General features: G+C 37.0%; 2 protein-coding genes across 2 annotated transcripts in view; one reads left to right on the top strand and one right to left on the bottom strand.

The window, feature by feature from the left end:
* LOC114397246 overlaps positions 1-2,610 on the top strand; it is a 57,677-nt gene extending 55,067 nt beyond the window's left edge. The window contains exons 3-7 of the mRNA XM_028359338.1: positions 59-149; positions 336-1,853; positions 1,928-2,005; positions 2,219-2,371; positions 2,536-2,610. Coding sequence (XP_028215139.1) covers positions 59-149; positions 336-1,853; positions 1,928-2,005; positions 2,219-2,371; positions 2,536-2,610 — 1,915 coding nt within the window. The remainder of the gene's footprint in view (positions 1-58; positions 150-335; positions 1,854-1,927; positions 2,006-2,218; positions 2,372-2,535) is intronic.
* Positions 2,611-3,232: 622 nt separating this feature from the next.
* Positions 3,233-4,027, bottom strand: LOC114397245. The gene has a single exon (XM_028359337.1). The coding sequence runs from the start codon at positions 4,025-4,027 to the stop codon at positions 3,233-3,235; it is 795 nt and encodes a 264-aa protein (XP_028215138.1).
* Between the last annotated feature and the right edge of the window lie 9,686 nt (positions 4,028-13,713).

Below are 13,713 nucleotides of genomic sequence, written 5' to 3'. Positions count from 1 at the left end.
TGAATTTGGCTCCAATTTTTTCAAAAATTCTAAATGCTTCTTCTCTGTTGGAGATCAGGGATGGTATTAATGCTTTAAATCAAGATGGAATTTTGAATGATTCCCTGAATTTCCAAAGGCCCTTGCCAATTCCTCCCACTGCAATCCAGGTAACAGGTTCTAGCACAGGTTATATACAATTGCTGGGTAACAACTCATGCCAGGGAAGTATTGAGAGCAATGCAACATTTTCTACTGCTCAGCTACATCCTGAGTACTCCAATATAAGAACCGCGGATTGCAAATACCCTTAACAAGTGGCTGCTACTTTGTCAAGCGACACCCATCCTTATCAGCATGGGGATGTTGGTCGGCCCAAAAAGCTCAATAGGCATTTGGACTACAATCCTGGCAATGAATTAGTGACTCCCTTATATGTTAATCCAAGTGATGGTTACACTGATGAAATTTTTGGTGGAAGGTCCATGCAAAAGGAAATAAGAGTCTTTTCTGAAAATCCTCTTTCACGCTTGGATGATCTAATCTATCAACAGGGTGAATCTTATGGAATTACAGACTCCCCTCATGGGATGCCCCATGCCTTATCTGATCCACAGTTGAATGAGAGTGGAGCAAGGTCTGGTTACATCTCGCAAAATGGATTTTGTCAATCTTTCTGCATTAACCTTGAAAAGTGTCAATTATCTTCAATGTTACCCCATAAAGTCTCACGGGTGAACCTTATGGAGAATCAGCATGAGTCCATTGTCCATCATCCTCAAATGCAAAGTAAGACACCAAAAGTTGAGTCATCTGAGCCACACAAAAGGCAAGATTTGGCATCTTCTCCATACTATGATTCATTGGGAATGAATGATCCTGTTCATATGATGGATAACATTATAACTGAAAAAAAGAACCTTAATGCTCAAACTGACTTGAGTGGACCCAGCTATGTTGCTGAGGATATTCAGGAAAATTCCATAAAATTAGAAAGGATTAAGTTAATTGAAGAAAAGAATCCAATTTTTATGGATAGCAAGGTTCATGAGGTGAAATCAACTGTCATTGATATGGGACATGTGCCTGAATTGCATCTTTTGGAGTCCTTCCCTGCTAATAACTTCAATGCTAAGATTAATATGCAAAAGAATTGGGAGCTACCTTCTGAGGGTATAGTTCCTGTTTCATCAGGCATGATGGGCCTCTCTCTAAATAATCTAGTGGGAAGGGCCCGATCTGATCCTGACATGAGCCAAAGGACTAGTGATCACAAAAAATGTGCTTTGGCTGAAGGTCTGAATCGTGAACAAGGGATTGATCTTTCATTGACCAGAAACTTTGATTTAAATGCTCCAATTTTAAAATGTGAAGTAGGTTCTTGTGACAAATTTTCTCAAGGAGATCATATGTTCGAGCTGTCCATTCACCCAGATTCTCTTAAAGCCGAACAAATTCATCCTTGTAAGAATCAGAGGGTTGCAGGTTTTCAAGAAAACCCTACTGTAAGCTCTGCAAGTTTGTATCCTGCTGCATTCGCAAATCTAAACATGCCATTGAATGACCAGGATTGTTCAAGCAATATTATGTCTTTTAAAATTGCACCATCTTATCTTGATGACTTTATTATCAGCACTGGTCAAATGGTGAGTCAGATTATCCCCGAATACTCTGCCTCTGGAATGTCAAAAGTTGAAGATAAAATTTCAGAACAATCAAGAAAGTGTAATGATGCAAATCGAGTGGAGCCGTTTGTTGTAGTAGAAGACATGAATGGTGTTGTTTGTCCATATATCCCAGAGGTTGTTGTAAGTGTTGTTGTATCCTTATCTCATACAGAAGCTGAGAGCATCGTCCCTGAGTCTGAACCTGAGGTACGAAAAACTGAAATAAGATGTTTTATGATATTTTCTTTATGGCTTCCTGAATATTTTGTTTTTATTTACAGGATTTTGTTGACGATCAAACAGACAAAAATGAATTCCTTTCTGATGCAATGATAGCAGAAATGGAAGCTAGCTTTATGGTTTACAGGTTGATCATCACTGAAATGTTTCAGTTCTGGTTTTTTCTTCAACTTTCAATATCACATAAATGTGGCTATTAAGAATTGTTGATACCCAAGTCTTAGTTGATTAGATAATTGCCATGAATGAAATAATTTAATATACTCTTTCAATGGTGGTCAACGATTCAATTTAAGTTTAACAGTTTTTTCTTCCTTTTCTATGTAATGCAGATAATAAGAAATGCTGATCTTGAAGACCTTACGGAGTTAGGATCTGGTACTTATGGAACTGTTTATCATGGAAAATGGCGGGGAACAGATGTTGCTATAAAGAGAATTAAGAAGAGCTGCTTTGCAGGGAGGTCTTCTGAGCAAGAACGGTTGGTAAGTATTCAGTGCACTTTTCTTCTCAACACCATGTTATGTATTAATAACATACATATTTATATCTCTATCTACTCATAGGTTTAATGTTACTTCTCATAAATAGAGGGATGAGTGTAGGATTAAATCCAAATGCACTTGAGCAATTGACCTTTGTGATGTAGGGGAAACCCATAAAGATATTGAATGCTATTGGCATGAAGAACCTTGGCCTGCTCCCAAATTCAATCTTAACTTGAGTGTCGTGAGCATGAAAAATCTGCTTCAAGATGAGATGAATCTTGGATTTGTCGATGCTACATAGTTGGGTGCCAATCTTAGTCAACTTAGGTAGTAAAGTAGGTCATATAGTCCAGGGTTTTTCAACCAACCATAGTCAGTGATGCTTTTAGGTCAAATTTACTGACTAAACTTATTTAACCTTTCAAAAAAATACTTCCGACTCCGAATCAACTTGATGATACTGATCGAGAACCAACAGTAGTGTATTAATGAAGTCCTTTCCATAATCAATCAATTTGGGGATAATTACTTGATAAATTGTAATCCGTGCTGCTTTATTACGTAATAATAAAATGTTTTTCAAAGTCATGTCAAGAACATCAAGGAGATACGGAACACAAAAAAATAAAACATAATATAGCAGAACTTTCTTGTTATTCTTGTTATTGAGGAGTAATCTTACAACTCAAAATAGAAACAGTAGAAACTTCTTAGGTGAAACTGAATAGATACTTTATACATAAAAATGAATAAACCAGGTAATTAAATGAAACTCTTGAAGAGGGGTAATGTCCATGCTGCTCATAATGACCCTTATTGGCATAGCTTTCTTGACTTGTGGTGAGAAGCTATTTTGAATCAGCACATAAAAATATTGCTCCTTTTTGTGAGATGATTACTCACTTGACTTCTTTCATTTGGACACACATGTAATTCCCTCTTGCAAATCTTGTTCGTCTCTTCGGCCTCACGCATCCACTTCTCCTTCATAGTTTTCCAATTGACCTCAAAACCCTCGGTGATCCTTGTTGCAGTTCTGTGAACCTCACTCCTTGGAGGGTATTGCAATGCATAAGACAACACAAGCCTCACATCATCCACAAACTCATAAGCTTCTGAGTAATCCGAATTCTTCAACTTTGACTCAATATCCTCCAAACCCTTTGGCTTTTTCATGGCTTCAGACTTATCAAGAACGTAAAAAATCTTAGGATGAAGAACATCCTTCTGTAAAGCCCACGCATCTCTTCCTACCATCAAGCGCTTCAACATCGCCCAGCATTGCATCTTCTTGCAACGGTCCATCATCATTACGTGCTCCACCTTTTGCTTCTTCTTCTCTCTGTTCTTGCACTCCACACGCACACTATCCTCCTTTTTCTCCGACTCACATACTTTGGACTGGTTTTTAGTGTTAACCCGTGTTGCCATTTCGGTTCTTGAAATTCTTGAATCAGTGACACAAGATTCTGATGGGTTTTCGGTGTTAACCCACATTGTCATCGCATAATAACCCTTCTTATTCTTCAGCTCACACACTTTGGACACTATTGAATCTTTTGGAGTGTTGGCACCACAAGAATAAGAAACTTTAGAACCTGGAGGGAAGATCTTTATAACGAGTTTTCTCCGAGGATGTTCTGCTTTTGCCATTGGTTTGGTGGCCTACTATAATTGATGTGAAATATGAAAAAACTGAGATGAATGAACCCCCAATGGAACGAAAGCTGAACTCAAGGTTGTGCGCGCGAGACAGAGGAAATATGGCGGGTGGGTAAAACAAAGATGTGAGTGGGATATTTATAGGATAAAAAGTAGTTAAAATAATACGCAGCAGTCTGGCCTTTATAATAATAATAATAATAATAATAATAATGACCACTACAAGATAAAAGAGCGGGCAATCTTTAACGGTTATAATCTAATAATGACAACTTTAATAGATTTTATTTTGTATATATATTACACTTTTCTTAAATAAGTAAAAAATGTATAAACATGCTGCATGCTATTTGAAGTTGTTTTTAATAGTTAATAGATGGAGATTTTATTTTAATTGAATAAAATTATTAAAAGTTGTTTTTAATAGTTAATAGATGGAGATTTTTATGGCTAACACAAAGTTTATTTATGTAAAATCTACTCTTCAAATTTCAACTCAGACATAAAATACCATTTTTTAAAATCCTCCATTAATTTTTTGATTTGAGTTTTGCACCAATTTTCTCATAAAAAAATTCTCACATATTTTTGTTTAATTTAAATTATGTTTATTACCTGTTAACTTGTTTTGAAATTGTTTATTTGAACAAATTGTGTTTGCATCTCCTGACTTTTTTTTTCTTCTAAAATTACATATAGTTTAGATTGTATCTTTCATTTTCTTGAATTTGTACTTGAGTTTTTTAATTTTTAATTGCAATAACATATTTATTAAGAAAATTTTATTATTCAGTAAATAATTTTAAATATATATCTCAACCACTTGCAATCTCTCAGTATCTCACACAGTTGTACTATATAAAAAAAATTAAAATATGTTTTTCACCCTCATAAAATTAGAGATTTTTGAAATTTATCTTGGTTCTTTTAAAAATTTTAGTATATTTTTTTGTTCTTATAAAATTAAAATATTTTTTTTTGTCTCGAGGAAGATTTGAATATTTGAATCTATTTGTATAACTTTTTTTACATTCCTTATATACATAATCAATGTAAAAAATGTTACATTTACATAAGTTATTTTGTCACTTACATGGTTCTTTAATAGAAAATTCTGTTTTACCTTTGGCTGCAAGGAAGCTTAAAATAAGGGGAGAAACTATTTGAGGATATGTATGTAATATAGAGGTTGAATAATTGATCACGGGGATTGAAAATACTTTTATGTCTTCCTTGCCTCTGGGCCAACTAATTGGAGCATGCATTTTCAGTCATGCTTAGCAATTACACAACAAAAAGATCAAATCACCTTTTGAGAATATGAAAATTGAAAATTTTGAAAATGTTGAAAATAGAAGAGAAAATACTCTATTCCCATCAACAAGCACATCAAACAGTCCTGACAGAGTAGACTATTTAAATTATGAAAACACAAACACAAGACAACAACAATTTTATATGCTGAAAAGGAAAGAGAGATTAGCACAAATTGACTTTTTAGTACATTGATAAAAAGACTGCAAGGGGTCAAATAAACAAAGGAGAAAACAATGCAAATATGTTTAACATTTTTTTTACACTAAAATATGTTTTGAGCCTCTTATAAATATTTAAATTTTATGTTTGTTCCATGAGATATGAAAGATGAAGAGAAGACGAATTCAACCCAAAGCATTTGGATCTCTTGATATTCTTTTTAGTATAAAGATCTTGTGTGTGTGTGCATGTAGCAACCAAAGAAATATATATGGTTGAAGTATAAATGTTCTATAGGATTTAACTGAAGCAATATAATTGTTAATTTTGTCGTTGATGACTACTACATTATTGACTCTTGGTATTATTAATGGTTTATTATTAGCAATTTTGGGTCATACTGATCACTGCTAAATAAATGTGTTTTTGATAATGAGAAATAAAGTGAAATTGTCTTCAAAAATAATTATTTAACAGTTATTTGTGCTAAATTGTTAAGAATTGATATTTTTTTTCCAAAATTATAGTTGCAAATATAAAAAGTGGAGGGATTAAAAGCACAAAGCTACAAAATAATGAAGAAAAATTAAGGATTTAGCATCAGGCCCAACCCAAGGCGCGCTCAGTGCAAAAAATGCGATGAGCAAGAAAAGAACCACCTGCGGTGAATGAGCAAAGCGTGAGTACGAAAACCCAAATCCACTTCAACAATTATAAAAAGAGAGTCAAACCAAGGAGAAAGGACACACCGAGTCTCAGAGCACTCTCACACCTACCTAAAGCCTAAGAACTCTTCCTTATGGAATTCTCTTCTCTCTCTCTCTCATCATTTTTTCTATTCCCTTCTTCCATCCCTTCTCCTCCACCAATTCTTATACCCCCATTTCAGTGTAAGACCCTCAATGGCCATGAGAAGCTAAACCCCTAGTTATGGTCTGGCAGGCCTAAAAGCCTAAGAGATGTATGATGTACTCCATATTTATCAATGCAATAGGTGTTTTATATCCTATTGTCTTTTCTTATTTATATTTCATGCATTTCTCATCTTTACATTATGTTAGGAGTTAGATGCTCGACAGAGGGTAACTCTTAAAAAAAATATAAAGAAAATATGCATGCATCAGTTTTTGGGGTTAGGTGCTCGACAGAAGATATCTTATATTAGAACCAAAAGAAAAGATATCACAAGGAAATCATTGCTAGACATAGGATGACAACATTATGCCCATGCATTAAAGCACATATCTAGAATCCAAGCTTCATGCATTTTATCTATTGAATCTTTACAAAGGCATTTGGGAGATAGGTAGGTAAAATAGGCTTGTCATCTTGAGGCATCAGGGACAAGTAATCAAATAGATGTGGATAGGATAAATTCACCTAATTGATAAAGAAAAATCCAAAAACCATACATCCTAGGAAAACAAGGCATGCTAGGTCCTAATGTTCTCATTCTACTGAATTCTCTAATTAATTATTTTGCTTTCTATTATTTTCTCTACCATTAGAGGTTATCTATTAGTATTATTGTACTTATTTTACACCACTCTTTATTTCTTCCCTTACGAATTGAAAATTACACAATAAAAGTACAAAAAAAAAATCCCTATGAAATTCGACACTCGAACTTCTGAATTTTAATACTTGGACATTTGGTGCACTTGCCAAACCATTAACATGTTTTTGGCGCCGTTGCCGGGGATTTTGTATTCGTATTAGGTTGTCATACATTTTTAATTCGTAAGCAATAATTCTTTTATTCTTTATTTTTTCAATTTTTCTTCTCCATCCTTTTCTTCCATAATTTGCACAATAGTGCTTGTTTTTGTGTATGCGAGGTAGAACTGCAGCTGGAGATTTAGCTCCTGTCAACTTGGAAATTGAAGCCACTTACAGGCGTAACAACGCTGCAAGAAAAAGAAGGGAACAAGAAGCATAAGAAAGCAATCAAACCTCACCTCCTCCCTCTCCACAAAGCTACATTCAAATGGAAGAGGAACATGCACGAAGAATGACGCTAGAGGACTACCCTAGTACAACAACTCCACAATTCTTCATAAGCATTGCAAGGTCGGAGGTTCAAGCAGCCAACATTTCTTATCCTCATTCTCTCATATACAACTAATACAAGGAAACCTCTTCCACGGTCTATCAAATGACAATCCTTATGCTTATCTAGCCACCTACATAGAAATTTGTAACACGGTAAAAATAGTTGGTGTCCCTGAAACTGCTATACGCCTTAATCTCTTTTGTTTTTCTTTAGCTGGGGAAGCAAAAAGGTATCTACACTCCTTTAAAGGTAATAGCTTGCAGACTTGTGAAGAAGTCGTACAAAAGTTCCTAAAGAAATACTTCCTAGAGTCAGAGACTGCTGAAGGGAAGATGGAAATATCTTCATTCCATCAAAGACTTCTCCAAGATTGCAAGGCCACTTAGTAATCTGCTAAACAAAGATGTTATTTTTAAATTTGATGAAGAATGTTCAGCAGCATTCCAAACCCTGAAAAACAAGCTCACAACTGCACCAGTAATGATCGCACCTAATTGGAGCAAAGAATTTGAATTGATGTGTGATGTCAGTGACTATGCAGTGGGCGTAGTCCTAGGACAAAGGCGACACAAGACATTCCATGCCATTTACTATGCTAGCAAGGTTCTTAATGATGAACACATGAATTATGCCACTACGCAGAATGAGATGCTAGCTATTGTCTTTGCCTTTGGAAAAATTTAGGTCATACTTGGTGGGGTCAAAGGTAGTGATTTTCACCAATCATGCCGCCATCAAGCACCATCTCACCAAAGCAGATTCCAAACCAAGGTTGATTAGATGGGTCCTGCTTATACAAGAGTTCGATATAGTTATCAAAGACAAGAAGGGATTCGAGAATGTGGTTGCTGATCACCTCTCCCGGTTGAAGAATGAAGAAGTAACTAAAGAAGAATCAGAAGTAAGGGGAGAATTTCTAGATGAATTCCTCTTACAACTAACCACAAGACCTTGGTTTGTTGACATGGCCAACTACAAAGCCACAGGGATCATTCCTGAAGAACTCAACTAAATTCAGCGAAAGAAGTTTCTACACGACGCCTACTTCTATGTATGGGATGACCCACATTTGTTCAAGCTGGGAGCAGATAATTTGCTAAGGAGGTGTGTTACAATGGAGGAAGCATAGAGCATCGTTTAGCACTGTCATAGTTCTCCTTATGGCGGTCACCACAATGGAGACAGGACGACAACAAAAGTACTACAATCAGGTTTCTTTTGGCCCTCAATCTTTAAAGACGTTCTTGACTATGTGCGTCACTGTGACAAATGCCAGAGAACAGGGGGGATTTCCACAAGAAACGAGATGCCTCTACAAAACATAATGGAGGTATAATTTTTTTATTGCTGGGGCATTGATTTTGTGGGACCTCTTCCATCTTTATACATGAATATCTATATCTTGGTAGCCATAGATTATGTGTCCAAGTGGGTGGAAGCCATAGCCACTCCAAAGAATGATGCCAGGGTGGTGATAATTTTTTTTAAAGAAAGACATATTTTCCCATTTTGGGGTACATAGGGCCCTAATCAGTGACGGAGGAACACACTTCTACAACACACAACTAAAAAAGGTTCTGGAGCATTACAATGTCAAACACAAGGTGGCCACACCTTATCATCCACAGACAAATGGTCAAGCAGAAGTCTCAAATAGAGAGCTAAAGCGAATCCTTGAGAAGATTGTTGCATCATCAAGAAAGGATTGGGCTTTGAACTGAGATGATGCTCTCTGGGCTTTCAAGACCCCCATTGGCCTGTCCCCGTTTCAGTTGGTATATGGAAAGGCATGCCACCTACCGGTGGAATTGGAGAACAAAGCCTATATGGCTCGTAAATACTCAACTTTGATTAAGCTACATATAGAGAAGAGAGGAAGTTACAATTGCTGGAGTTAGAAAAAATAAGGATGAACGCCTACAAATCCTCCAGAATTTATAAGCAGAAGATGAAGGCATATCATGACAAGAAAATACAGAGATAGGACTTCCAGCTAGGATAACAGGTTTTACTCTTTAACTCCAGGCTCAGGTTATTTCCTAGAAAACTAAAATTAAAGTGGCTAGGGCCATTCATGATTAAAGAAGTGAGACCCCATGGAGTAGTGGAGATGATGGACCCTACAACAGGAAACCTTGAAAAGATATGGATCGTCAATGTACAACATCTGAAAATTTAAAATGGCGGACAATTAGAAAGGCTGACAAGCATTGTCTATTTGAATGACCCCTAAGGAAACACAATGTCTAGCTAAAGACGATAAACTAAGCGCTGACTAGGAGGCAACCCAACATTTTTTTCAAAATTTCTAGCATTTTTGTAAAAGAAAAAGCCCAATAGCTGTATATATTGATTTTAGGGGTGTAGGAAGCAAAAGATGCTTTGGCTGACAAGAGTCTCGCGCTAAGCGTAGCTACGCTCCTAGCGCCACACTACCGACACACACGCTCAGTTAGACTCCCCCGTTGAGTGCCTAGGGAAATTTAAATTTGAAATTTGAAATTTTGGGGGAATTCCAAGGGACGTCTCCCTTAGTGCACTTAGCAGCCACTGCTCGTTAAGCGTGCATGTCATAACTGCTGGGCAGTTTTTAAAAATTGCCCAACACCCCAACTTCCCCTCTTCCCTTTTAAATTCCATCTGTCATTACTTTATTCTCTTTTCTGCTTTCACTTGCGCTGCACCAGAATTCCTCTCGCTTTACTTTTGAAACTGCTTGGCATCGGTACCAAGACAATGTTCACCTTTGGAACATTCTACCAGAGAGGAACGTGGAGCTAGCCCTGGGTTTGTTTGATGAATTTTATGGGGAGCTCCAGAGGAGGCAGTGGCATCGGGTACTCACGAAACTCCCGGAGAAGCAAATTGACGTTGCTTTGGTCAAGGAATTCTACTCAAACATTTATGACCCAGAGGACGGAGCTCCAAAATATTGCAGGGTGCGAGGACAGGTCATCCGGTTCTACACAGAAATCGATGACTTCCTTGACACTGCAGTTAACCTTGTTGATGGAGAGGAATATCTAGCATATTCCTAGTATCTACATACATATTCGGACCATCAGGCTATTGTGACAGACCTACGCACACCTGGTGGAGGTTTTGTTCTGAACGCTGATGGTGCCCCATGGAAGTTGTTGAGGAAGGATCTGACTACGCTCGCACAAACATGGAGCGTACTTTCTTACTTTAGTCTTGTTCTTACTTCTCACACTTCTGAAATGAATGTTCACAGGACAAGACTGATTTAGGGTCTCATAATAAAGATGGACATGGACTTGGGCAGTTTCATCTCAGGTCAAATCACATAGATCGCCCAGTCCAGCACCTCCAGATTAGGGTTCCCAGCGTTGATCACAACACTATGTGACGCTCAGGGGGTCGTTTCTGACACCATGACTTTTGAGTCACTAAGTCATGTGATTAACTTAGCCTACATAAAGAAGAATTGCTGGAACCCCGCAGATCCATCCATCACATTCCTCGGGCCCCGTCATACTCGCACTAGAGCTGGCGCACCAGACGCCCCGCTACTCACACAACCACCACCATAGGCCGCATGTCACCAACACCCATCCACTTCAGCTTAGCTGGATCTACACAGATAGATGCTCCAGTCCATCTATCAGGACCAATAGATCATCGTTCAGTCTCTTTATTGACTTTCCATTCACATGAAGATGAACCCACCACTTATGACCCCAGAGGCCTTCATCCAACAAGTTGTGTGGCCAGGAGTACAACCCTCTATTGATGGGGGAGGGGGGTGAGCTATTTGAGGTCAGAGAGTCTATGGCCGGAGCTGAAGATTACATCATTGTGGACCTGACAGCTGCTGATTGGGGCCCATGGCCAGACTTGGGTTGAAGAGAAACACGATTTTAATTCTATGTTTTATTTATGCTTTTGATGTTTTATTTGAACTTTATGTTTTTTTTAACTTGGTCTGTTAATAATGATATTTAAATTCAGTTATGTTATCCTCTATTGAATAATTGCATGATAATTATAAGGTCACTATTAAAAGTTTTTATGAAAGGACTCAACACTTGAAATGTTGCATGCCAATTTTGTGAAAATGTTGGTTCCCTAGAGGCAAGCGTCAGTTCAAGCAGTGGAGTATGAATCACAACAAAGAGAGAAATGGTTAGCTTGGGTGAAAGAAATCATGATACGGTAAGCCAACAACTTTATCTTGTTCTGGTAAGCTTTATGAACGTATTTGTGAGAGAACGTTTGTTTTTAATTTTCCAATTCTTCATCATTCTTAGACTATTAGATTAATTACATAAGGTGGAAATGATTAAAGCCATGTTTCTTTTTATTTTAGCCACTTAGCCAAAAAGCCAACCTCTGATGAAAATTTATCCCTTGCACCCTTGTTGAGCCAAAAATTAATAATTATTTTTCTAAATAAAACCCCTGAGCCTAATTTCTGATATCTCTGACCTTGTTTTGGGGTTCTAAGAGAGCATAAGGGTTTTAGTCATAATAGACCCCTAATTTGGTGGAGGGCTAGGATAAAGATGGTCTTGGGAAGGTAAAAACAACACCTAATAAGGCAGCCTCAAAAATCTGTTAGGCCCAAAAGTTTTCTATCCAAAAAAAATAAAAAATAAAAAGAAATTTGGGGGCAGAAAAATAGGTGCCATAAGTGTTGAGGTTGACAAACAAATAAAGCCTAGATAACTTTAACTGAGGTGAAATGCAAAATTGGGAACATTAACTGCAGGTCGTAGAATTTTAAACACTCACCCAAGACACTTGTGCACAGAGAGAAACACTAAAACCTTGTGAGGAAAAGTGAGGCAAGCCGACCTGATTGATTTGTACTAGTAACCAATTCTGTCTAAAACGTTTGTTTATGCTTCCATTGCAAGATCATGGCAATTGCAAAAAGTTGCAGTTGAGGGAATTTGCAGCTATTGAAAGTGTTGGAGCATTCAAAGCCTGCTCTTATTTTGTTTTACTTGAGGACAAGCAAAGTTTTTAATTGAGAGATTTTGATAACTGCAAATTAAATGTGTTTTTGATAATGAGAAATAAAGTGAAATTGTCTTTAAAAATTATTATTTAGCAGTTATTTGTGCTTAATCGTTAAGAATTGATTTTCTTTTCCAAATTATGGCTGCAGATATAAAAACAAGAGGGATTAAAAGCAAAAAGCTATTGAAATTATGAAGAAAAATTAAGAATTTAGCATCAGCCCAGACCAAGGAGTGCTCAATGCGCTGCACGAGAAAACACGCACTTGCACTAAGCACATAGCACCCGCTGAGTGCGAAAACACGCACCTGCACTGAGCGAGCAAATCGCTAAGCGCGAGTACGAAGGCCTAAATCCACTTCAGCAACTATAAAAAGAGATTCAAGCCAATAAGAAAGAACACACCGAGTCTCTGAGGACTCTCAAACCTACCTAATGCATGAGAACTCTTCCTTGGGGAATTCTCTTCTCTTTCTCATCATTTTTTCTATTCCCTTCTTCCATCCCTTCTCCTCCACCAATTCTTATACCCCATTTCAGTGTAAGGCCCTCAATCGCCATGAGAGGATAAACCTCTAGTTAGGGCTTGGCAGGCCTAAAGAGCTAAAGAGATGTATGATGCACTTCATATTTATCAATGCAATAGGTGTTTTCTATCCTATTGTCTTTTCTTATTTATATTTCATGCATTACTCATCTTTACATTATGATAGGAGTTAGATGCTCGACAGAGGGTAAATCTTAATAAAAATATAAAGAAAGTATGCATGCATCAGTTTTTGGGGTTAGACGCTCGACAAAGGATAACTTATATTAGAACAAAAAGAAAAGATATCATAAGGAAATCATTGCTAGACATAGGATGACAACATTATGCCCATGCATTAAAGCACACATCTAGAATCAAAGCTTCATGCATTTTATCTATTGAATCTTTACAAAGGCATTTGGGAGATAGGTAGGTAAAATAGGCTTGTCATCGTGAGGCATCAGGGGCAAGTAATCGAATAGATGTAGGTAGGATAAATTCACCTAATTGATAAAGAAAAATCTAAAAATCATACATCCTAGGCAAACAAGGCATACTAGGACCTAACATTCTCATTCTATTGAATTTTCTAATTAATTATTTTGATTTCTATTATTTTCTCTACCAGTAGTT

This window comes from Glycine soja, chromosome 18, assembly GCF_004193775.1.
Source record: "Glycine soja cultivar W05 chromosome 18, ASM419377v2, whole genome shotgun sequence".
Classification (NCBI taxonomy): domain Eukaryota; kingdom Viridiplantae; phylum Streptophyta; class Magnoliopsida; order Fabales; family Fabaceae; genus Glycine; species Glycine soja.
The sequence above is the reverse complement of the archived record's forward strand: the minus strand, read 5'-3'. Positions and strand labels throughout refer to the sequence as shown.